The following is a 24,576-nucleotide window of genomic DNA, read 5'->3' as shown; positions in this document are numbered from 1 at the left end:
AGTGTGGCCTTCACATTGCTCAAGGTCATAGTGTGGCCTTCACATTGCATAGGGCTATAGTTTGACCTTGACATTGCTCAGGGCTATAGTGTGGTCTTCACATTGCTCAGGGTTGTAGTGTGGCCTTCACATTGCTCAGGGTTATAGTGTGGCCATCACATTAGTCAGGGTTATAGTGTGGCCTTCACATTGCTCAGGTTTGTAGTGTGGCCTTCAAGTTGCACAGGGTTATAGTGTAGCCTTCACATTGGTCAGGGTTATACTGTGGACTTCACATTGCCCAGGGTTGTAGTGTGGCCTTCACATTGCTCAGGGTTATAGTGTGGCCATCACATTAGTCAGGGTTATAGTGTGGCCTTCACATTGCTCCGAGTTATAGTGTGGCCTTCACGTTGCTCATGGTTATATTTAGCCTTCACATTGCCCAGGGTTATAGTGTGTCCTTCACATTGGTCAAGGTTATAGTGTGGCCTTCACATTGGTCAGGGTTATAGTGTGGACTTTACGCTGCCCAGGTCTATAGTGTAGCCTTCACATAGTTCAGGGTTATAGTGTGTCCTTCACATTGCCCAGGGTTATAGTATGTCCTTCACATTGGTCAAGGTTATAGTGTGGCCTTCACATTGCTCCGGGTTATATTGTGGCCTTCACATTGCTCAGGGTTATAATGTGTCCTTCACATTGCCCAGGGTTAGAGTGTGGCCTTCACATTGGTCAGGGTTATAGTCTGGCATTCATACTGCTCAGGGTTATAGTGTGGCCTTCACATTGCTCAGAGTAATAGTGTGTCCTTCACATTGCCCTGGGTTATAGTGTGGCCTTCACATTGCTCAGAGTAATAGTGTGGCCTTCACATTGCTCAGGGTTATAGTGTGGCCTTCACGTTAGTCAGGGTTATAGTGTGGCCTTCACATTGCTCCGAGTTATAGTGTGGCCTTCACGTTGCTCATGGTTATATTTAGCCTTCACATTGCCCAGGATTATAGTGTGTCCTTCACATTGGTCAAGGTTATAGTGTGGCCTTCACATTGGTCAGGGTTATAGTGTGTCCTTCACATTGCCCTGGGTTATAGTATGGCCTTCACATTGCTCGGAGTTATAGTGTGGCCTTCACATTGCTCATGGTTATATTTAGCCTTCACATTGCCCAGGGTTATAGTGTGTCCTTCACATTGGTCAAGGTTATAGTGTGGCCTTCACATTGGTCAGGGTTATAGTGTGGACTTTACACTGCCCAGGTCTATAGTGTGGCCTTCACATAGTTCAGTGTTATAGTGTGTCCTTCACATTGGTCAAGGTTATAGTGTGGCCTTCACATTGCTCCGGGTTATATTGTGGCCTTCACATTGCTCAGGGTTATAATGTGTCCTTCACATTGCCCAGGGTAATAGCATGGCCTTCACATTGCCCAGGGTTATAGTGTGGCCTTCGTTGCACAGGATTATAGTGTGGCCTTCACATTGCCGAAGGCTATAGTGTGGCCTTCACATTGCCCAGGGTTATAGTGTGGCCTTCACTTTGCCCAAGGTTATAGTGTGGACTTCACACTGTCCGGGGTTATAATGCGGCCTTCACGTTGCTCAGGGCTATAGTGTGGCCATCACATTGGTCAGCGCTACAGTGTGGCCTTCACATTGCCCAGGCTTATAGTGTGGTCTTCACATTGATCAGGATTATAGAGTGGCCTTCACATTGCCCAGGGTTATAATGTGGCCTTCATATTGCCCAGGGTTATAGTGTGGCCTTCATATTGTCCAGGGTTATAGTGTGGCCTTTACATTTGTCACGGTTATAGTGTTGCCTTCTCAATGCTCAGGGTTATATTGTGGCCTTCACATTGGTCAGGGTTATAGTGAGGCCATCACATTGCCCAGCGTTATAGTGTGGCCTTCACATTGCCCAGGGTTATAGTGTGGCCTTCACTTTGCCCAGGGTTGTAGTGTGGATGGCCTTCACATTGGTCAGGGTTATAGTGTGGCCTTCATATTGCCCAGTGTTATAGTTTGGCCTTCACATTGCTCAGTTTTATAGTTTGGCCTTCTCATTGCTCAGAGTTATAGTGTCGCCTTCACATTGCCCAAGGTTATAGTGTGGCCTTTGTATTGCCAAGCGTTATAGTGTGGCCTTCACATTGCCCAGGGCTATACTGTGACCTTCACATTGCCCATGGTTATAGTGTGGCCTACAAATTGCCCAGGGTTATAGTGTGGCCTACACATTGCCCAGGGTTATAGTGTGGACTTCACATTGTCCAGGGTTGTAGTGTGGCCTTTACATTGACCAGGGTTATATTGTGGCCTTCACATTGCACTGGGTTGTAGTGTGGCCTTCACATTGGTCAGGATGATAGTGTGGCCTTCACATTGGTCAGGGCTGTAGTGTGGCCTTCACATTGCTCAGGGTATATTGTGGCCTTCACATTGCCCCGGGGTATAATGTGACCTTCACATTGCTCTGGGTTATAATGTGACCTTCACATTGCCCAGGGATATAGTGTGGCCTTCACATTGCCCAGCGTTATACTGTGGCCTTCACATTGCTCAGGGTTATAGTGTGGCCTTCACATTCGTCAGGGTTATAGTGTGGCCTTCACAATGTCCAGGGTTATTGTGTGGCCTTCACATTGTTCAGGGTTATGGTGTGGCCTTCACATTGCCCAGGGTTATATTGTGGCCTTCACATTGCCCAGGGCTATAGTGTGGCCTTCACATTAGTCAGGGTTATAGTGTGGTCTTCACATTGCACAGGGTTATAGTGTGGCCTTCACATTGGTCAGAGTAATAGTTTGGCCTTCACATTGCCCAGGGTTATAGTGTGACCTTCACATTGTCCAGGGTTATAATGTGGCCCTCACGTTGCTCAGGGTTATAGTGTCGCCTTCACATTGCCCAAGGTTATAATGTGGCCTTTGTATTGTCAAGCGTTATAGTGTGGCCTTCACTTTGCCCATGGTTATAATGTGGCCTTCACATTGCCCAGGGTTATAGTGTGGACTTCACATTGTCCAGGGTTGTAGTGTGGCCTTCACATTGCCCAGGGTTATAGTGTGGACTTCACATTGTCCAGGGTTGTAGTGTGGCCTTCACATTGCCCAGGGTTATAGTGTTGCCCAGGGTTAAGTTTTGACTACACATTGCCCAGGGTTATACTGTGGCCTTCACATTGTCCAGGGATATAGTGTGGCCTTCACATTGCCCAGCGTTATAGTGTGGCCTTCACATTGCTCAGGGTTATAGTGTGGCCTTCACATTCGTCAGGGTTATAGTGTGGCCTTCACATTGTTCAGGTTTATGGTGTGGCCTTCACATTGCCCAGGATTATATTGTGGCCTTCACATTGCCCAGGGCTATAGTGTGGCCTTCACATTGTTCAGGGCTATAGTGTGGTCTTCACATTGCACAGGGTTATAGTGTGGCCTTCACATTGCCCAGGGTTAAATTTTGGCTTCACAATTCCCAGGGTTATACTGTGGCCTTCACATTGCACAGCGTTATAGTGTGGCCATCACATTACCCAGTTTTATAGTGTGGCCTTCACATTGCTCAGGGCTATAGTGTGGCCTTAACATTGCTCAGGGTTATAGTGTGACCTTCACATTGACCAGGGTTGTAGTGTGGCTTTCACATTGCCCAGCGTTATAGTGTGGCCTTCACATTGCTCAGGATTATGGTGTGGCCTTCACATTGCCCTGGGTTATAGTGTGGCCTTCACATTGCTCAGGGTAATAGCGTGGCCTTCACATTGCCCAGTGTTATAGTGTGGCCTTCACATTGCCCAGGGTTATAGTGTGGCCTTCACATTGGTCAGGGTTATAGTGTGGACTTCACATTGTCCAGGGTTATAATGCGGCCTTCACATTGCCCAGCGTTATAGTGTAGCCTTCACATTGCCGAAGGCTATCGTGTGGCATTGACATCGCACAGGGTTATAGTGTGGCCTTCACATTGCTCAGGTTTGTAGTGTGGCCTTTGTTGCACAGGGTTATAGTGTGGCCTTCACGTTGCCCAGCGTTATAGTGTGGCCTTCACATTGTCCAGGGTTATGGTGTGGACTTCACATTGTCCAGGGTTATAATGCGGCCTTCACGTTGCTCAGGGCTATAGTGTGGCCATCACATTGGTCAGTGCTACAGTGTGGCCTTCACATTGCCCAGGCTTATAGTGTGGTCTTCATATTGTCCAGGGTTATAGTGTGGCCTTCACATTTCTCACGGTTATAGTGTGACCTTCACATTGCTCAGGGTTATAGTGTTGCCTTCTCAATGCTCAGGGTTATATTGTGGCCTTCACATTGGTCAGGGTTATAGTGAGGCCATCACATTGCTCAGCATTATAGTGTGGCCTTCACATTGCCCAGGGTTATAGTGTGGCCTTCACTTTGCCCAGGGTTGTAGTGTGGACTTCACATTGCCCAGGGCTATAGTGTGGCCATCACATTGGTCAGAGCTATAGTGTGGCCTTCGCATTGCCCAGGCTTATAGTGTGGCCTTCACATTGGTCAGGGTTAAAGTGTGGCCTTCACATTGCTCAGGGTTATAGTGTGGCCTTCACATTCGTCAGGGTTATAGTGTGGCCTTCACAATGTCCAGGGTTATTGTGTGGCCTTCACATTGTTCAGGGCTATGGTGTGGCCTTCACGTTGCCCAGGGTTATATTGTGGCCTTCACATTGCCCAGGCTTTTAGTGTTGCCTTCACATTGCCCAGGGTTATAGTGTGTCCTTCACATTGCCCAGGGTTAAATTTTTGGCGTCAAGTTGCCCAGCGTTATACTGTGGCCTTCACATTGCCCAGGCTAATAGTGTGGTCTTCATATTGCCCAGGGTTATAGTGTGGCCTTCATATTGTCCAGGGTTATTGTGTGGCCTTCACATTTCTCACGGTTATAGTGTTGCCTTCTCAATGCTCAGGGTTTTATTGTGGCCTTCACATTGTTCAGGGTTATAGCGTAGCCTTCATATTGCCCAGGGTTATAGTGTGACCTTCACATTACCCAGGGTTAAATTTTTGGCTTCAAATTGCCCAGCGTTATACTGTGGCCTTCACATTGCCCAGGCTTATAGTGTGGTCTTCATATTGCCCAGGGTTATAGTGTGGCCTTCATATTGTCCAGGGTTATTGTGTGGCCTTCACATTTCTCACGGTTATAGTGTGGCCTTCACATTGCTCAGGGTTATAGTGTTGCCTTCTCAATGCTCAAGGTTATATTGTGGCCTTCACATTGGTCAGGGTTATAGCGTAGCCTTCATATTGCCCAGGGTTATAGTGTGACCTTCACATTGCACAGCGTTATAGTGTGGCCTTCACATTGTTCAGGGCTATAGTGTGGTCTTCACATTGCACAGCGTTATAGTGTGGCCTTCACATTGGTCACAGTAATAGTTTGGCCTTCACATTGCCCAGGGTTATAGTGTGACCTTCACTTTGCCCAGGGTTAAATTTTGGCTTCACAATTCCCAGGGTTATACTGTGGCCTTCACATTGCACAGCGTTATAGTGTGGCCATCACATTACCCAGTTTTATAGTGTGGCCTTCACATTGCTCAGGGTTATAGTGTGACCTTCACATTGCTCAGGGTTATAGTGTGGCCTTCACATTGACCAGGGTTATAGTTTGGCCTTCACATTGCCCTGGGTTATAGTGTGGTTTTCACATTGCCCTGGGTTATAGTGTGGGCTTCACATTGGTCAGGGTTATAGTGTGACCTTCATATTGCTCAGGGTAATAGCGTGGCCTTCACATTTCTCACTATAACCCTGGGCAATGTGAAGGCCACAATATAACCCTGAGCATTGTGAAGGCAACACTATAACCCTGACCAATGTGAAGGCAACACTATAACCCTGGGCAATGTGAAGGCCACACTATAACCCTTATAGTGTGCTCGTGTGACCTTTACATTGCCCAGGATTATAGTGTGGTCTTTACATTGGTTCTGCTTATAGTGTGGCCTTAACATTGCTCAGGGTTATAATGTGGCCTTCACATTGCCAAGTTTTATAGTTTGGCCTTCACATTGCTCAGAATTATAGTGTCGCCTTCACATTGCCCAAGGTTATAGTGTGGCCTTTGTATTGCCAAGCGTTATAGTGTGGCCTTCACATTGCTCAGGGCTATACTGTGACCTTCACATTGCCCATGGTTATAGTGTGGCCTACACATTGCCCAGGGTTATAGTGTGTCCTTCACATTGCTTAGGGCTATAGTGTGGCCTCTACGTTGCTCAGTTTTATAGTTTGGCCGTTACATTGCTCAGAGTTATAGTGTCGCCTTCATATTGCCCAAGGTTATAATGTGGCCTTTGTATTGCCAAGCGTTATAGTGTGGCCTTCACTTTGCCCGGTGCTATACTGTGACCTACACATTGTCCATGGTTATAATGTGGCCTTCACATTGCCCAGGGTTATAGTGAGGACTTCACATTGTCCAGGGTTGTAGTGTGGCCTTTACATTGACCAGGGTTATATTGTGGCCTTCGCATTGGTCTGGGTTAGAGTGTGGCCTTCATATTGCCCAGAGCTATAGTGTGGCCTTCACATTGCTCAGTTTTATAGTTTGGCCTTCACATTGTCCAGGCTTATAGTGTTGCCTTCACAATGCTCAGGGTTATATTGTGGCCTTCGCATTGCCCAGGGCTATAATGTGACCTTCACATTGCTCTGGGTTATAGTGTGACCTTCACATTGCCCAGGGTTAAATTTTGGCTTCACATTGCCCAGGGTTATAGTGTGGCCTTCACTTTGCCCGGTGCTATACTGTGACCTACACATTGCCCATGGTTATAATGTGGCCTTCACATTGCCCAGGGTTATAGTGAGGACTTCACATTGTCCAGGGTTGTAGTCTGGCCTTTACATTGACCAGGGTTATATTGTGGCCTTCACATTGCACTGGGTTATAGTGTGGCCTTCACATTGCCCAGGGTTATAGTGTGTCCTTCACAATGCTCAGGGTTATATTGTGGCCTTCACATTGCCCAGGGTTCTCGTGTGACCTTTACATTGCCCAGGATTACAGTGTGGCCTTCACATTGGTCATGTTTATAGTGTGGCCTTCACATTGGTCAGGGTTATAGTGTGGCCTTCATATTGCTCAGAGCTATAGTGTGGCCTTCACATTGCTCAGTTTTATAGTTTGGCCTTCACATTGCTCAGAGTTATCGTGTCGCCTTCACATTGCCCAAGGTTATAGTGTGGCCTTTGTATTGCTCAGGGTTATAGTGTAGCCTTCACATTGCCCAGGGCTATAATGTGACCTTCACATTGCTCAGGACTATACTGTGACCTTCACATTGCCCATGGTTATAGTGTGGCCTACACATTGCCCAGGGTTATAGTGTGGCCTTCACATTCGTCAGGGTTATAGTGTGGCCTTCACAATGTCCAGGGTTATTGTGTAGCCTTCACATTGTTCAGGGTTATGGTGTGGCCTTCACATTGCCCAGGGTTATATTGTGGCCTTCACATTGCCAGGGCTATAGTGTGGTCTTCACATTGGTCTGGGATATAGTGTGGCCTTCACATTGGTCAGGTTAATAGTGTGGCCTTCACATTGCTCCGGACTATACTGTGACCTTCACATTGCCCATGGTTATAGTGTGGCCTACACATTGCCCAGGGCTATAATGTGGCCTTCACATTTCTCATGGTTATAGTGTGACCTTCACATTGCTCAGGGTTATAGTGTTGCCTTCTCAATGCTCAGGGTTATATTGTGGCCTTCACATTGATCAGGGTTATAGTGAGGCCTTCACATTGTCCAGCGTTATAGTGTGGCTTTCACATTGCCCAGGGTTATAGTGTGGCCTTCACTTTGCCCAGGGTTGAAGTGTGGACTTCACATTGCCCAGGGCTATAGTGTGGCCATCACATTGGTCAGGTCTGCAGTGTGGCCTTCACATTGCCCAGCGTTTTAGTGTGGCTTTCACATTGCCCAGGGTTATAGTGTGGCCTTCACTTTGCCCAGGGTTGTAGTGTGGACTTCACATTGCCCAGGGTTGTAGTGTGGACTTCACATTGGTCAGGGCTACAGTGTGTCCTTTACATTGCCCAGGCTTATAGTGTGGCCTTCACATTGGTCAGGGTTATATTGTTGCCTTCACAATGATCAGGGTTATAGTGTGGCCATCACATTGGTCAGGGCTATAGTGTGGCCTTCACATTGCCCAGGCTTATAGTGTGGATTTCACATTGGTCAGGGTTATAGTGTTGCCTTCACAATGCTCAGGGTTATATTGTGGCCTTCACATTGGTCAGGGTTATAGCGTAGCCTTCATATTGCCCAGGGTTATAGTGTGGCCTTCACATTGCCCAGGGTTAAATTTTGGCTTCACATTGCCCAGGGTTATACTGTGGTCTTTACATTGCACAGCGTTATAGTGTGGCCATCACATTGCACAGGGTTATAGTGTGGCCTTCACATTGCCCTGGGTTATAGTGTGGCCTTCACATTGGTCTGGGTTATAGTGAGGCCTTCACATTGCCCAGCGTTATAGTGTGGCTTTCACATTGCCCAGGGTTATAGTGTGGCCTTCACTTTGCCCAGGATTGAAGTGTGGACTTCACATTGCCCATGGTTATAATGTGGCCTTCACATTGCCCAGGGTTATAGTGAGGACTTCACATTGTCCAGGGTTGTAGTGTGGCCTTTACATTGACCAGGGTTATATTGTGGCCTTCACATTGCACTGGGTTATAGTCTGGCCTTCACATTGATCAGGGCTATAGTGTGGCCTTCACATTGTCCAGGCTTATAGTGTTGCCTTCACAATGCTCAGGGTTATATTGTGGCCTTCACATTGCCCAGGGTTCTCGTGTGACCTTTACATTGCCCAGGATTATAGTGTGGCCTTCACATTGCCCAGGGTTCTCGTGTGACCTTTACATTGCCCAGGATTATAGTGTGGCCTTCACATTGGTCATGTTTATAGTGTGGCCTTCACATTGCTCAGTTTTATAGTTTGGCCTTCACATTGCTCAGAGTTATAGTGTCTCTTTCACATTGCCCAAGGTTATAGTGTAGCCTTCACATTGCCCAGGGCTATAATGTGGCCTTCACATTTCGCATGGTTATAGTGTGACCTTCACATTGCTCAGGGTTATAGTGTTGCCTTCTCAATGCTCAGGGTTATATTGTGGCCTTCACATTGGTCAGGATTATAGTGAGGCCTTCACATTGTCCAGCGTTATAGTGTGGCTTTCACATTGGTCAGGGTTATAGTGTGGCCTTCACTTTGCCCAGGTTTGAAGTGTGGACTTCACATTGCCCAGGGCTATAGTGTGGCCATCACATTGGTCAGGTCTGCAGTGTGGCCTTCACATTGCCCAGCGTTATAGTGTGGCTTTCACATTGCCCAGGGTTATAGTGTGGCCTTCACTTTGCCCTGGGTTGTAGTGTGGACTTCACATTGCCCAGGGTTGTAGTGTGGACTTTACATTGCCCAGGGCTATAGTGTGGCCTTCGCATTGGTCAGGGCTACAGTGTGGCCTTTACATTGCCCAGGCTTATAGTGTGGCCTTCACATTGGTCAGGGTTATAGTGTTGCCTTCACAATGCTCTGGGTTATATTGTTGCCTTCACATTGCCCAGGGTTATAGTGTGGCCATCACATTGTCCAGGACTATAGTGTGGCCTTTGTATTGTCCAGGGCTGTACTGTGGCGTTCGCATTGCCCAGGGCTATAATGTGACCTTCACATTGCTCTGGTTTATAGTGTGACCTTCACATTGCCCAGGGTTAAATTTTGGCTTCACATTGCCCAGGGTTATAGTGTGGCCTTCACTTTGCCCAAGGTTGTAGTGTGGACTTCACATTGCCCAGGGCTGTAGTGTGGCCATCATATTGGTCAGGGCTACAGTGTGGCCTTCACATTGCCCAGCGTTATACTGTGGCTTTCACATTGCCCAGGGTTATAGAGTGGCCTTCACTTTGCCCAGGGTTGTAGTGTGGCCTTCACATTGTCCAGGACTATAGTGTGGCCTTTGTATTGTCCAGGGCTGTACTGTGGCGTTCGCATTGCCCAGGGCTATAATGTGACCTTCACATTGCTCTGGGTTATAGTGTGACCTTCACATTGACCAGGGTTAGATTTTGGCTTCACATTGCCCAGGCTTATAGTTTGGCCTTCACTTTGTTCGGGGTTATAGTGTGGCCTTCACATTGCCCAAGGATATAATGTGGCCTTCACAATGCTCAGGGTTATACTGTGGCCTTCACATTGCCCAGGGTTATAGTGTGGACTTCACGTTGTCCAGGGTTATAATGCAGCCTTCACATTGCTCAGGGCTATAGTGTGGCCATCACATTGGTCAGCGCAACGATGTGGCCTTCACATTGCCCAGGCTTATAGTGTGGTCTTCACATTGGTCAGGGTTATAGTGTGGCCTTCACATTGCTCAGGCTTATAGTTTGGCCTTCACATTGGTCAGGGTTATAGTGTGGCCTTCTCATTGTCCAGGCTTATAGTGTGACCTTCACAATGCTCAGGGTTATAGTGTGGCCTTCACATTTCTCAGGGTTCTCGTGTGACCTTTACATTGCCAGGATTATATGGTGGCCTTCACATTGGTCATGTTTATAGTGTGGCCTTCACATTGGTCAGGGTTATATGTGACTTTCACATTGGTCATGTTTATAGTGTGGCCTTCACATTGCCCAGGGCTATAATGTGACCTCACATTGCTCAGGGCTATAATGTGACCTCACATTGCTCAGGGCTATAATGTGACCTTCACATTGCCCAGTGGTATAGTGTGTCCTTCACACTGCTCAGGGTTATAGTGTGGCCTTCACATTGCCCTGGGTTATAGTGTGGCCTTCACATTGGTCAGGGTAATAGCGTGGCCTTCACATTGCTCAGGGTTATAGTGTGGCCTTCACATTGCCCAGGGTTATAGTGTGGCATACACATTGCACAGGGTTATAGTGTGGCCTTCACATTGCTTAGGGCTATAGTGTGGCCTTCACATTGTCCACGTTTATAGTGTGGCCTTCACATTGCTCAGTTTTATAGTTTGACCGTCACATTGCTCAGAGATATAGTGTCGCCTTCACATTGCCCAAGGTTATAATGTGGCCTTTGTATTGCCAAGCGTGATAGTGTGGCCTTCACTTTGCCCAGGGCTATAATGTGACCTTCACATTGCTCAGGGTTACACTGTGACCTTCACATTGCCCAGGGTTATTGTGTGGCGTTCACATTGCTCAGGGTTATAGTGTGGCCTTCATATTGCCCAAGGTTATAGTGTGGCCTTTGTATTGCCAAGCGTTATAGTGTGGCCTTCACATTGCTCAGGGCTATACTGTGACCTTCACATTGCCCATGGTTATAGTGTGGCCTACACATTGCCCATGGTTATAGTGTGGCCTATACATTGCACAGGGTTATTGTGTGGCCTTCACATTGCCCAGGGTTATTGTGTGGCCTTCACATTGCTCAGGGTTATAGTGTGGCCTTCATATTGCCCAAGGTTATAGTGTGGCCTTTGTATTGCCAAGCGTTATAGTGTGGCCTTCACATTGCTCAGGGCTATACTGTGACCTTCACATTGCCCATGGTTATAGTGTCGCCTTCACATTGCTCAGTTTTATAGTTTGGCCGTCACATTGCTCAGAGTTATAGTGTCGCCTTCACATTGCCCAAGGTTATTGTGTGGCCTTCACATTGCCCAGGGTTATTGTGTGGCCTTCACATTGCCCAGGGTTATTGTGTGGCCTTCACATTGCTCAGGGTTATAGTGTGGCCTTCATATTGCCCAAGGTTATAATGTGGCCTTTGTATTGCCAAGCATTATAGCGTGGCCTTCACTTTGCCCAGGGCTATAATGTGACCTTCACATTGCTCAGGGTTATACTGTGACCTTCACATTGCCCATGGTTATAATGTGGCCTTCACATTGCCCTGGGTTATAGTGTGGACTTCACATTGTCCAGGGTTGTAGTGTGGCCTTCACATTGCCCAGGGTTATATTGTGGCCTTCACATAGCACTGGGTTATAGTGTGGCCTTCAGATTGCTCAGGGTTATAGTGTGGCCTTCACATTGGTCAGGGCTGTTGTGTGGCCTTCACATTGCCCAGGGTTATAGTGTGTCCTTCACATTGCCCAGTGGTATAGTGTGTCCTTCACACTGCTCAGGGTTATAGTGTGGCCTTCACATTGCCCAGGGTTATAGTGTGGCCTTCACATTGGTCTGGGATATAGTGTGGCCTTCACATTGGTCAGGTTAATAGTATGGCCTTCACATTGGTCATGGTTATAGTGTGACCTTTACATTGCCCAGGTTAATAGTGTGGCCTTCACATTGCCCCGGACTATAGTATGGCCTTTGCATTGTCCAGGGCGATAGTGTAGCGTTCACATTGCCCAGGGCTATAATGTGACCTTCTCATTGCTCTGGGTTATAGTGTGACCTTCACATTGCCCAGGGTTACATTTTGGCTTCACATTGCCCAGCGTTATACTGTGGCTTTCACATTGCCCAGGGTTATAGAGTGGCCTTCACTTTGCCCAGGGCTATAGTGTGGCCATCACATTGGTCAGGGCTACAGTGTGGCCTTTACATTGCCCAGGCTTATAATGTGGCCTTCACATTGGTTAGGGTTATAGTGTTGCCTTCACAATGATCAGGGTTATATTGTGGCCTTCACATTGCCCAGGGTTATAGTGTGGCCTTCACATTGTCCAGGACTATAGTGTGGCCTTTGTATTGTCCAGGGCTGTACTGTGGCGTTCGCATTGCCCAGGGCTATAACGTGACCTTCACATTGCTCTGGGTTATAGTGTGACCTTCACATTGCCCAGGGTTAAATTTTGGCTTCACATTGCTCAGGCTTATAGTTTGGCCTTCACTTTGTTCGGGGTTATAGTGTGGCCTTCACATTGCCCAAGGATATAATGTGGTCTTCACATTGCTCAGGGTTATACTGTGGCCTTCACATTGCCCAGGGTTATAGTGTGGCCCTCATATTGCCCAGGGTTATTGTGTGGACTGCACATTGCTCAGGGTTATAGTGTGGCGTTCACAATGAACAGGGCTATAGTGTGGTCTTCACATTGCTCAGGGCTATAGTGTGACCTACACATTGCTCAGGGCTATAGTGTGGCATTCACATTGCTCAGGGTTATAGTGTGGCCTTCACATTGCCCAGGGCTAGCGTGTGGCCTTCACATTGCTCAGGTCTGTAGTGTGGCCTTCGTTGCACAGGGTTATCGTGTGGCCTTCACATTGCCCAGCGTTATAGTGTGGCCTTCACATTGCCGAAGGCTATAGTGTGTCTTCACATTGCCCAGGGTTATAGTGTGGCCTTCACTTTGCCCAAGGTTATAGTGTGGCCTTCACATTGCCCAGGGTTATAGTGTGGACTTCACTTTGCCCAGGGTTATCGTGTGGACTTCACGTTGTCCAGGGTTATAGTGTGGAATTCACATTGTCCAGGGATGTAATGCAGCCTTCACATTGCCGAAGGCTATAGTGTGGCCTTCACATTGCCCAGGGTTATAGTGTGGACTTCACTTTGCCCAGGGTTATAGTGTGGACTTCACGTTGTCCAGGGTTATAATGCAGCCTTCACATTGCCCAGGGCTATAGTGTGGCCATCACATTGGTCAGCGCTACGATGTGGCCTTCACATTGCCCAGGCTTATAGTGTGGTTTTCACATTGGTCAGGGTTATAGTGTGGCCTTCACATTGTCCAGGCTTATAGTTTGGCCTTCACATTGGTCAGGGTTATAGTGTTGCTTTCACAATGCTCAGGGCTATTGTGTGGCCATCACATTGGTCAGGGCTATAGTGTGGCCTTCTCATTGCCCAGGCTTATAGTGTGACCTTCACATTGGTCAGGGTTATAGTGTTGCCTTCACCATGCTCAGGGTTATGGTGTGGCCTTCACATTTCTCAGGGTTCTCGTGTGACCTTTACATTGCCAGGATTATATGGTGACCTTCACATTGGTCATGTTTATAGTGTGGCCTTCACATTGGTCAGGGTTATATGTGACCTTCACATTGGTCATGTTTATAGTGTGGCCTTCACATTGCCCAGGGCTATAATGTGACCTCACATTGCTCAGGGCTATACTGTGACCTTCACATTGCCCATGTTTATAGTGTGGCATACACATTGCACAGGGTTATAGTATGGCCTTCACATTGCTTAGGGCTATAGTGTGGCCTTCACATTGTCCACGTTTATAGTGTGGCCTTCACATTGCTCAGTTTTATAGTTTGGCCGTCACATTGCTCAGGGTTATAGTGTCGCCTTCACATTGCCCAAGGTTATAATGTGGCCTTTGATGCTGCCTGACCTGCTGCGCTTTTCCAGCAACACATTTCCATCTCTGATCTCCAGCATCTGCAGACCTCACTTTCTCCCCAGGGTTATAGTGTGGCCATCACAATGCTCAGGGTTCTCGTGTGACCTTTACATTGCCCAGGATTATAGTGTGGCCTTCACATTGGTCATGTTTATAGTGTGGCCTTCATATTGCGCAGGGTTGTAGTGTGACCTTCACATTGCCCAGGGTTAAATTTTGGCTTCACATTGCCCAGGGTTATACTGTGGTCTTCACATTGCACAGCGTTATAGTGTGGCCTTCACATTGTTCAGGGCTATAGTGTGGTCTTCACATAGCACAGGGCTATAGTTTGGCCTTCACATTGCCCAGGGTTATAGTGTGACCTTTACTTTGCCCAGGGTTAAAATTTGGCTTCACAATTCCTAGGGTTAAACTGTGGCCTTCACATTGCACAGCGTTATAGTGTGGCCATCACATTGCTCAGGGTTATAGTTTGGCCTTCACATTGCCCAGTTTTATAGTGTGGCCTTCACATTGTTCAGGGCGATAGTGTGGCCTTTACATTGCCCAGGGTTATAGTGCAGCCTTCACATTGCCCAGTTTTATAGTGTGGCCTTCACATTGTTCAGGGCTATAGTGTGAACTTCACATTGCCCAGGGTTATAGTGCGGCCTTCACATTGCCCAGCGTTATAGTGTGGCCTTCACATTGTTCAGGGTTATGGTGTGGCCTTCACATTGCGCTGGGTTACAGTGTGGCCTTCACATTGGTCAGGGTTATAGTGTGGCTTTCACATTGCCCAGCGTTATAGTGTGGCCTTCACATTGCTCCGGGTTATGGTGTGGCCTTCACATTGCGCTGGGTTACAGTGTGGCCTTCACATTGGTCAGGGTTATAGTGTGGCCTTCACATAGCTCAGGTTAATAGTTTGGCCTTCACATTGCCCAGGACTACAGTGTGGCCTTTGTATTGTCCAGTGCTGTAGTGTGGCGTTCACATTGCCCAGGGCGAAAATGTGACCTTCACATTGCCCAGGGTTAAATTTTAGCTTCACATTGTCCAGGCTTCTAGTGTGGCCTTCACATTGGTCAGGGTTATAGTGTTGCCTTCACAATGCTCAGGGTTATATTGTGGCCTTCACATTTCCCAGGGTTATACTGTGGCCTTCACATTGCACAGCGTTATTGTGTGGCCATCACATTGCTCAGGGTTATAGTTTGGCCTTCACATTGCCCAGTTTTATAGTGTGGCCTTCACATTGTTCAGGGCTATAGTGCGGCCTTCACATTGCCCAGCATTATAGTGTGGCCTTCACATTGCTCAGGGTTATGGTGTGGCCTTCACATTGCCCTGGGTTACAGTGTGGCCTTCACATTGGTCAGGGTTATAGTGTGGCCTTCACATTGCCCAGTGTTATAGTGTGGCCTTCACCTTGGTCAGGGTTATAGTGTGGCCTTCACATAGCTCAGGTTAATAGTTTGGCCTTCACATTGCCCAGGGTTATAGTGTGGCCTTCACATTGCCCAGGACTACAGTGTGGCCTTTGTATGGTCCATTGGTGTAGTGTGGCGTTCACATTGCCCAGGGTTATATTGTGGCCTACACATTGCACAGGGTTATAGTGTGGCCTTCAAATTGCTCAGGGTTATAGTGTGGCCTTCACATTGCTTAGGGTTATAGTGTGTCCTTCACATGGCCCAGGTTGATAGTGTGTCCTTCACATTGATCAGGGTTATAATGTGGTCTTCACATTGCTCAGGGTTATAGTGTGGCCTTCACAATGCCCAGGGTTATAGTGTGGCCTTCACATTGTTCAGGGTTATAGTGTGGCCTTCGTATTGGTCAGGGTTATAGTGTGGGCTTCGTATTGGTCAGGATTATAGTGTGGCCTTCACATTGGTCAGGGTTATAGTGTGGACTTCACATTGTTCAGGGTTATATTGTGGCCTTCACATGGCCCAGGATGATAGTGTGGCCTTCACATTGGTCAGGGTTATAGTGTGGTCTTCACATTGCTCTCAGTTATAGTGTGACCTTCGCAATGCCCAGGGTTATAGTGTGGCCTTCACATTGTTCAGGGTTATAGTGTGGTCTTCACATTGTTCAGGGTTATAGTGTGGCCTTCACATTGTTCAGGGTTATAGTGTGGTCTTCACATGGCCCAGGGTTATAGTGTGGCCTTCACATGGCCCAGGGTTATAGTGTGGGCTTCACATGGCCCAGGGTTATAGTGTGGCCTTCACATTGCTCAGGGTTATAGTGTGGCCTTCACAATGCCCAGGGTTATAGTGTGGCCTTCACATTGCTCAGGGTTATAGTGTGGCCTTCACATTGCTCAGGGTTATAGTGTGGCCTTCGTATTGCTGAGGCTGCAGTGAATATAAATTCTCTACCTCATAGTACGGAATGTCTCAACCCGAAATATTAACTCTGATTTCTCTCCATCGATGCTGCCAGACCTGCTGATCTTTTCCAGCAATTTTGTTTTTGATTCGTAGAATTCACAATTCTTTCATTTTTATTAAGCTGCTCACTCAGCTCACTCTCTCCTTAACATGTGTTGCTTAAGTGCATGCCTTCAGCAGATACATCGGATATCTTGCTCGCTGACATCACAGCTGTCTGCTTCTGGACCTTTTCTCTTCCTGACGTCTGAGACAGCCATGTCTTCTTTTTGACTTGGCTCAGGGATTGCTAAATTAACAGTGTTTTTGCTGTTGAGTATCTCTTTTTTCTCTAAATGTCCTTGTACTCTAGTTCACTAACTTGCTGGATGTTTCTGTCTCTGCCTCCCGGTGTCGTTGCCCACAACGTTGCTCGGCAGTAGCCCAATATTCTTGACTTTTTTTTAATACATTGAACTGGTAAGTCCACAGCCCTACTTAAATGCTGTGAAATTTGATTAAAAATGCACGTGTGAACAAACTCCACACACCCTGGTATCACTGACAGACCAATTAAAACTGAAATCCATGTAATAGAGTAATACAAATTAAACTTATAGCTTTGTATTGTTCTTAGCTTTGGAGCCCATGTTTCCAAATAATAATCATAATAACCTATAATGAGCTTTCATCACATGGTGACAATCAAAACATTACACTAAATGATGTATTTGTAACTTCTAACTGCATTCTGTCGATGAAAGAGTGATATCATCAAATTGCCAACCATTTTGCAGAAATATCTGGGGGTCGGGGGGATCCCTGATTGCGTACATCTGACCTACGAGCATTCATTACAAACGCAATCCCATACAGGGATAAAGACCCAACATTTCCTTTCCTTACAAATGGCTCCTTTACATTGTCATTCCATTGTATTCTGACCTGCGTACAAATCAACTTGTGTATGGACCCGGGGTGTGCCTGTATTATAATTGTGCTCTCATAACATTCTCACAGTCTTTAACAGGTTAATATTCACTTCTTTTTTATACTAAGATTGCTTACTCTGTTCCCAGAGTGTATTTGGAACTTAGCACTGACCAATAATATCTATTTATCTTACAAACTCTCAAGGTGATTTATTTGAACAATCTGAAGGAAAGCTGCCTGAAATGGTGAAGTACTGCGCATTTTTAGTTCACCATTTTCCATAAAATATTAGTTTCTGGTGTTGGAATCTATTTTTTTTCAAATTGTGCTCCTCAATCACCAGTGAACACTAGCTGTGAACATTAAGGAACAACAGCATGACACTGATCATTAAACAACATCAAACAAAGTTTCTACAATTTCGAACCATGTAAAGCGATAGGAAATAGTCCATGGTGGTTCTCAGTGGAGAATGAGATTGTGTTGAGCCTTTGTGAGAGAGATGGAGCATGTTCTCTAGAACAGTTATAGAATCAGGGAATCCCTACAGTGTGGAAGCAGGCCATTCGGCCTATCAAGTCCACACTGACCCTCTGAAGAGCATCCCACCCAGATCCATCCCCCTCGCCTTTCCCTTTAACCCTGTATTTCCCAAGCCTGCATATCTCCTGGACACTATTGGCAATTAAACACGGCCAAACTAACCTGCATATCTTTAGCCTGTGAGAGGAAACAGGAGCACCCGGAGGAAACCCACGCAGACATGGGGAGAATTTGCAAACTCCACACACTCTTCTGAGATTGGATTCGAACATAGGCCCCTATGGCGCTGTGAGGCAACAGTGCTAACCACTGAGCCCCTTGTCAATGTGTTTTGAGAATTTTTTTTTTTAAAATGTGGCCTACAACAACTACATTTTGTATTTACATAGCACCTTGAATGTGAAAAAGTACCACATATATCTCACTGGGGCATTATAAAACAGCACAGTGCAAAACAAATTGCATCATTTACTCCCTTTCATGATCCCAGGAGGTCTCTATATACTTTTCAGTCATTGTCAGTCATTCCTGATGAAGGACTTTTGCCCGTAACGTCAATTCTCCTGCTCCTTGGGTGCTGCCTGATCTGCTGTGCTTTTCCAGCACCACGCTCCCGACTCTAATCTCCAGTATCTGCGTCCTCACTTTTGCCTATTCTTTTAGAACTGTTACAACTACTGTAACATGGGAAGAGAGGCAGTGGGGATTTGAGATGGAGCTTCAAAGTGTCGCATTAAAATGGCTCCAGACTTCACCAGCAGTTAGTTGAAGCAGTGGAGTGCAGTGGAAGGAAAGAATGGAGGACCAGAGGAAGCAATGAAATTTGGAATTTTTCCTAGCTATCCCTGTCCCCAACAATCTCAACAGTTGTTACAGAAACCTGACAAAATTTAATATGGATCCTTTGTTGGTTGAATGCCAGGCAAAAGGAGTTTTCAAAAGTTCTGACAGTAGACACAAAGAATGGAGTGGATCATTTCTTGCACAATGCAAGGCTACACATGGTTCCCTAATTATATTGGAATCATTTACATTGACATTTATTTAACTGGGAACATTAGGTGAAACTCTGACCAGGGTTTTTGGATTTCCTCCTCAGGCCATGCCCCCCCAGCACAATTTTAAGTCTGATTAGACGGGCATTTGAGGAAAAAGACTTTGAAAGACTACAAGCATAGAGTTGGGGAATGGGACGGACTGGACTGCTCCACAAAGAACTGGAATCAAAGTGGTGGATCAAAAGGCTTCCTTTGGTGCAATAATGACCTGACGCTCTCTGTGACTCTAAGAAAATAATACATTGAGGTAGCATAAGCTGAAACCGCAAAATGGTCTTTGATCTTGCTCCAGTGGGAGACGGGAGCCAGTTTAGACCATCAAGTCTCCAGTGGGAGACAGGAGACAGTTTAGACCATCAATTCTCCAGTGGGAGACGGGAGCCAGTTTAGACCATCAATTCTCCAGTGGGAGACAGGAGCCAGTTTAGACCATCAAGTCTCCAGTGGGAGACGGGAGCCAGTTTAGACCATCAAGTCTCCAGTGGTAGACGGGAGCCAGTTTAGACCATCAAGTCTCCAGTGGGAGACGGGAGCCAGTTTAGACCATCAATTCTCCAGTGGGAGACAGGAGCCAGTTTAGACCATCAAGACTGAGAGGACCTTTAATGGCCTAATATTTTGTCAACAGTTTGTTGCTGGTAGAGCTTTTTTGATGATTTGGAATATACACACAAAAATGTTCTTTATGTGATGTCAAAGTGGAAAATAATTTCACAAGAACAATCTCAGGTTAAGTTAAAGTTTTTTTTGTTACATCGTAGAAATGAATCAAAATAAATCACAATGACGTGGTCCATTGATGTGTTCACTGTTAAAGGAATCCTAATTGCTTAGATAAAGCCATCATTATTAGAAGTCTGAAAATAAAATGTTGGAAATATACTGCAATTGAAAAGATTGATTTTTGGTGGAGCCCTTCATTCTGTCTGGCTCGTGCACAGAATAAAACTACTTGCATTTATGACGCAACTTCCTCTACAGAGCTTGCCAAGTGTTTCACATGATGAATTATTGTCTACTTACTGTTGTCCTCTTCTCAAATATATGATGCATGATGTTGTCTTTCTCTTTCTCATACTGTCTGATCAGCTGAGTAATTCCAAATTTCAACACTTGGCCTTGGTGCAATTTATTATTGATATTATCTAACTTGCCTACTTGTTAGTTTCCTGTCACCCATAGGAATATGGGAACACTTAGCTCCTCGAATCTGTTCCAACATGCAATAGGATCAAGGTTCAGCTGTGACCTAATGCCTTATCCATTCTCATTAACAAAATCTAGCAAACTTTAATCTCTAACATGAACAATAGTTAACTGTGTGTGATGTTAACCTTCACCAGTGAGAGGCACAGGTGATAGATTAGGAAACCCACTGATGCTACATCAGGAATGCTAAAGAGTCCTTTGAGACTAAGTGGAGAGCCAGCATGACAGAGAAAAGGATAGATCCAATTGTCGCCAGCAGTGACTACACCTTCACTTGCATTCACATGGGAGAACCTGTTGGTCATGGATACTAGAGTCATGGAGAGCATAGAGAGAAGGTGAAGAGAGCTTTGACAAAGGGTCAGCTATGCTCGAAACATCAGCTCTTTTCTCTCCTTACAGATGCTGCCAGACCTGCTGAGATTTTCCAGCATTTTCTCTTTTGGTCATGGATACTACTGGTCATTGCCTTAATTTCATATTTGCCAACCAGTGGGAAAACATTTCCATGTATCTATCCTATCTGTTCATCTTAATATCTTAAACTCCTTGACTGAGTCACTCCTTAACTTTATTATGATCCAAGATGATGCTAGCATAGAGTTAGTCCGCGCTTGATAGACTGTCAGTTTTAGTTTTATTTCCCATAGTGGTCAGTCTTTGAACATGTACATGAGAAGCTCTGTTTCTGTGCTGTACACCTCTAGGACTCTAGTTGACAAAAGTCTACTTTAATTTTCAGAAAATCCACTCAAAGTCTAATGTAATGGAACCTCCAGCAACAGGTGGCTATAATGATGGAGGACACTGAGCCAGGGAGTTGGCTGGTCTCCCACGATCTCTTCCAGCAGATGGGAATAATGAGGAAAGGTTACTATAGCAGTCAAGTAGATTCTCATTAGAAAAGCAACAGTGTATTTGGTGAAGAGAGCGCTGATGAGAAGGGAGAATAGACAGACAAAGGAAGTTGTTACCTCCGTGTAACCCATGTGGAATCCCTATCTGTACTGTTAAGAGTTCCATGCAATTCCTTAAATTCTATTCCTGCGTGGAATGAAGTGATGCTAGTGGAATAAAGAACCCTTGCTTCATGATTTTTGCGCCTTCTGTGTGCTTAAATCTCATGTTACATTAAAATTATTTTTCAGAGCCAGTTCTAACTTTCATCAAGTTTTGTTCATCCAATTTCTAGCTAAAAACCCAAGTACATCCAATTGGTCATGATGTAACATGGTGAAAGGTTTCTAATAGAGATTCGAGAGTAGGAAAGATGTCATTCTCACTGATTTCATGGTTGCTAGCTCTCAGGGAGATTAGGGGGCTAGGTATATAAGGCAGCCTGTGCTGCAGTCCTGAGTGTAGAACTCAATGATAGGGCTTTTTCCCCAGAGCGCGGAGGCTGAGGAGTGACCTTGTAAAATCACAAGGAGCATGGATAAATTGAATGCCCTAAGTCTTTATCCCAGGGTTATGGGAGTCCAAAATTAGAGAGCATAGGTTTAGTGTGAGAGGGGAAAGATTTAAAAGGGACCTGAGGGGCAACCCTTTCACACAGAGGGTGGTGCAGGTATGGAACAAGCTGCTAGAGGATGTGGTAGAATTGAGAGAAATTACAACATTTAACCTCCTTGGGAGGTTAGAAGGGATAGTTCCCCTGCACAGCAGAAGTGGAACTCAGACAGAAATTGCTGGTGAAACTCAGCCTGTCTGGCAACATCTGTGGGAAGAAAGCAGAGTTAACATTTTGAGTTCAGTGATTCTTCATCAGAACTGTTGGTGCCTGGGAAAAATGGTATTTGTGCTGAAGCCAAGGTCGATATGTGAAACAAACTTTCACAAGGTATTTGAGTTTGAAATGAAGAAATATTTTGAAAAAGAACCAAAAATCTTGTTGAGAATGGGTTTTGAGATTTGTCGATCATTGATTGAAGTCATCAACTACTTGATGCGACAAGATAAATTGCATTATTGCATTTAGTACTTTACTGGGATCAATGTGGAGAGTAAAAAGTCATAGTGGATTGGTGGGGATTTATAATTGGAGCAATATTCTGTGCCTTTGGCTCTCAATTTTTGACTATCATTTATGTAGAGATTGTCTTCAGGTTATTAAATGTGTGGGATGGAACCCATTATGAAATGAATCCTCTGTTTCGGTGTATGTTGATGTTTCTGAAGCCTTTTCCAGATGACTTGGCTGAGATGGGAACCTCACTTCACTGTGTACAGGGGGTACATTCTTGTACCCTGAGACCTTGCATCGATACTTCGGTGCACAGTTGTGCTATTTGTCATTTGCTGAAATGGAAAGAGCATGATTCTTGTGGTTACAATCAAATTATCGGCTTGTCGAGTTAACATTCCAAAATCCTTTTCTACTTTTCCCTCACCAGTTAGATGAAAGCGTGGCTCGCTGTGCAGAAACAGAGAAGGTTTACAAATCTACGTTGCAGGAATTGGAAAACCTTCATGTTCAGCTGGAAAATACTCAGAGGAACAAGAACACGGTAAGAAAGTTTGTTCCTTCTCTTGTGTTTCGGTCTTCAGTTCACTGTCCAATTTCGCTAGACTACCAGATGATTCATCTTTCTCAGCTACTGGCTGCTGCATACCTAAGGCAAAAGTGAGGTCTGCAGTTGCTGGAGATTAGAGTCGAGAGTGTGGTGCTGGAAAAGCACAGCAGGCCAGGCAGCATCCGAGGAGCAGGAAAGTTGACATTTCAGGCAAATGCCCTTCATCAGGAATGAGGCTGCCTCATTCCTGATGAAGGGCTTTTGCCCGAAACATCAATTTTCCTGCTCCTTCGATGCTGCCTGACCTGCTGTACTTTCCCAGCACCACACTCTCGACTGCTGCATACTTAACTCCAACCTTTCTCATTCCTCCGTTTGCATGAATATTAAGGAGTGACACCATGGCGTTTCCCACACAGTAATTATTGCAAGTGAATTATAAGCTCTAATACCCAAGTTTTCCTTCATGTGATTGGCCGACTTGCATTTATTAAGTGAGTAGAATACCCAGTGCTGTAGGATTATAGATTTGCTGCTTAAATAACTAGACCTCATCTTAAAACTGACATTGCTGTTCTGTGCTCTGTGGGAAATAAGAAAATAATCAAAGCAGAGCTAAATTCCCTATGTGTGTTAAACCAGCCTCATTAAGTTCGGATTTGGTGAACTGAAAGCCTTTTCTGTAGTACCTGACAATCTCTTTCCTGTCTTTTTGACACCTACCCTTCCCAAATACTTAAAGAAGTCGAAAGACTTCGAAGGAAAAAAATAAGAATATCTGAAATTTCCCACTCAGCTCCATTTTGCTTTGATTTCCTTTTTGCTTCTGTTTTGTGATGGCGTGATATGCTGACGCCTCTGTGAACACACAATCCTAAAGCTGTCACATCAATTGCATGCATCTCAGTTGATTCCCATTAGCTTGTCAGCGCAACATCAAAGGGAATTATCCTTTCTCATGTGAAATAAAAGTTTGGTGTCCCCTGCCCAGGCTGTTTCTGATGGTTTAACACAGCTTGTCTGGTCTCTTTGATTATGGGTTTTGTACTGGCAATAAGAAAACCCCGAACACAAAACACGAACCTTCCCAATTTAACTCAAAATCTGGGAGAGATTTATCTAATTTCTTTCCTCTGGTATCCACACTGTGCTCTTTCCCAAGGCATGAAGTTCCCTTCAGTTCATCTTAGGGTTTTGTCTGAATCATTTCCATTAATGTCTTCATTAAGTATCTTTCTTCTGTCCCATTTACCTTTCACCAAGAGAATTGTTTCCATCTGCTCATTAATGCTCCGTTGTTTTGAGCTGCTGGTGGTTTTCCTCTATTAAAAAATTCCACGTGCTGCCCTTGTTCCTGCACTGAGGAGTAACTAGTCTTTTTCCTAATGCTGGGACTCACTAGTGATTATTAATGGTTAGAGTCCGAAGAGTGTGGTGCTGGAAAAGCACACCTGGTCAGGCAGCATCCGAGGAGCAGGACAGTTGATGTTTCGGACATGAGCTCTTCATCAGGAATTCTCCTGCTCCACAGATGCTGCCTGACTGGCTGAGATTTTCCAGCACCACACTCTTCGACTCTGATCTCCAGCATCTGCAGTCCTCACTTTCTATCAGTGGTTAGTTTGCATGACTCTCCTGTCAGCG

The 24,576-nt window shown here is 45.6% G+C and overlaps 1 protein-coding gene across 1 annotated transcript in view; it reads left to right on the top strand.

Moving 5' to 3' along the window:
* The window catches only part of LOC122562395 (unconventional myosin-XVIIIb-like), a 379,067-nt gene that overhangs the window by 283,717 nt on the left and 70,774 nt on the right, over positions 1-24,576 (top strand). The window contains exon 36 of the mRNA XM_043715251.1: positions 22,813-22,926. Within this exon, the coding sequence (XP_043571186.1) occupies positions 22,813-22,926 (114 nt within the window). The remainder of the gene's footprint in view (positions 1-22,812; positions 22,927-24,576) is intronic.

This window comes from Chiloscyllium plagiosum, chromosome 25 (assembly GCF_004010195.1).
Source record: "Chiloscyllium plagiosum isolate BGI_BamShark_2017 chromosome 25, ASM401019v2, whole genome shotgun sequence".
Classification (NCBI taxonomy): Eukaryota; Metazoa; Chordata; class Chondrichthyes; order Orectolobiformes; family Hemiscylliidae; genus Chiloscyllium; species Chiloscyllium plagiosum.
The sequence above is the reverse complement of the archived record's forward strand: the minus strand, read 5'-3'. Positions and strand labels throughout refer to the sequence as shown.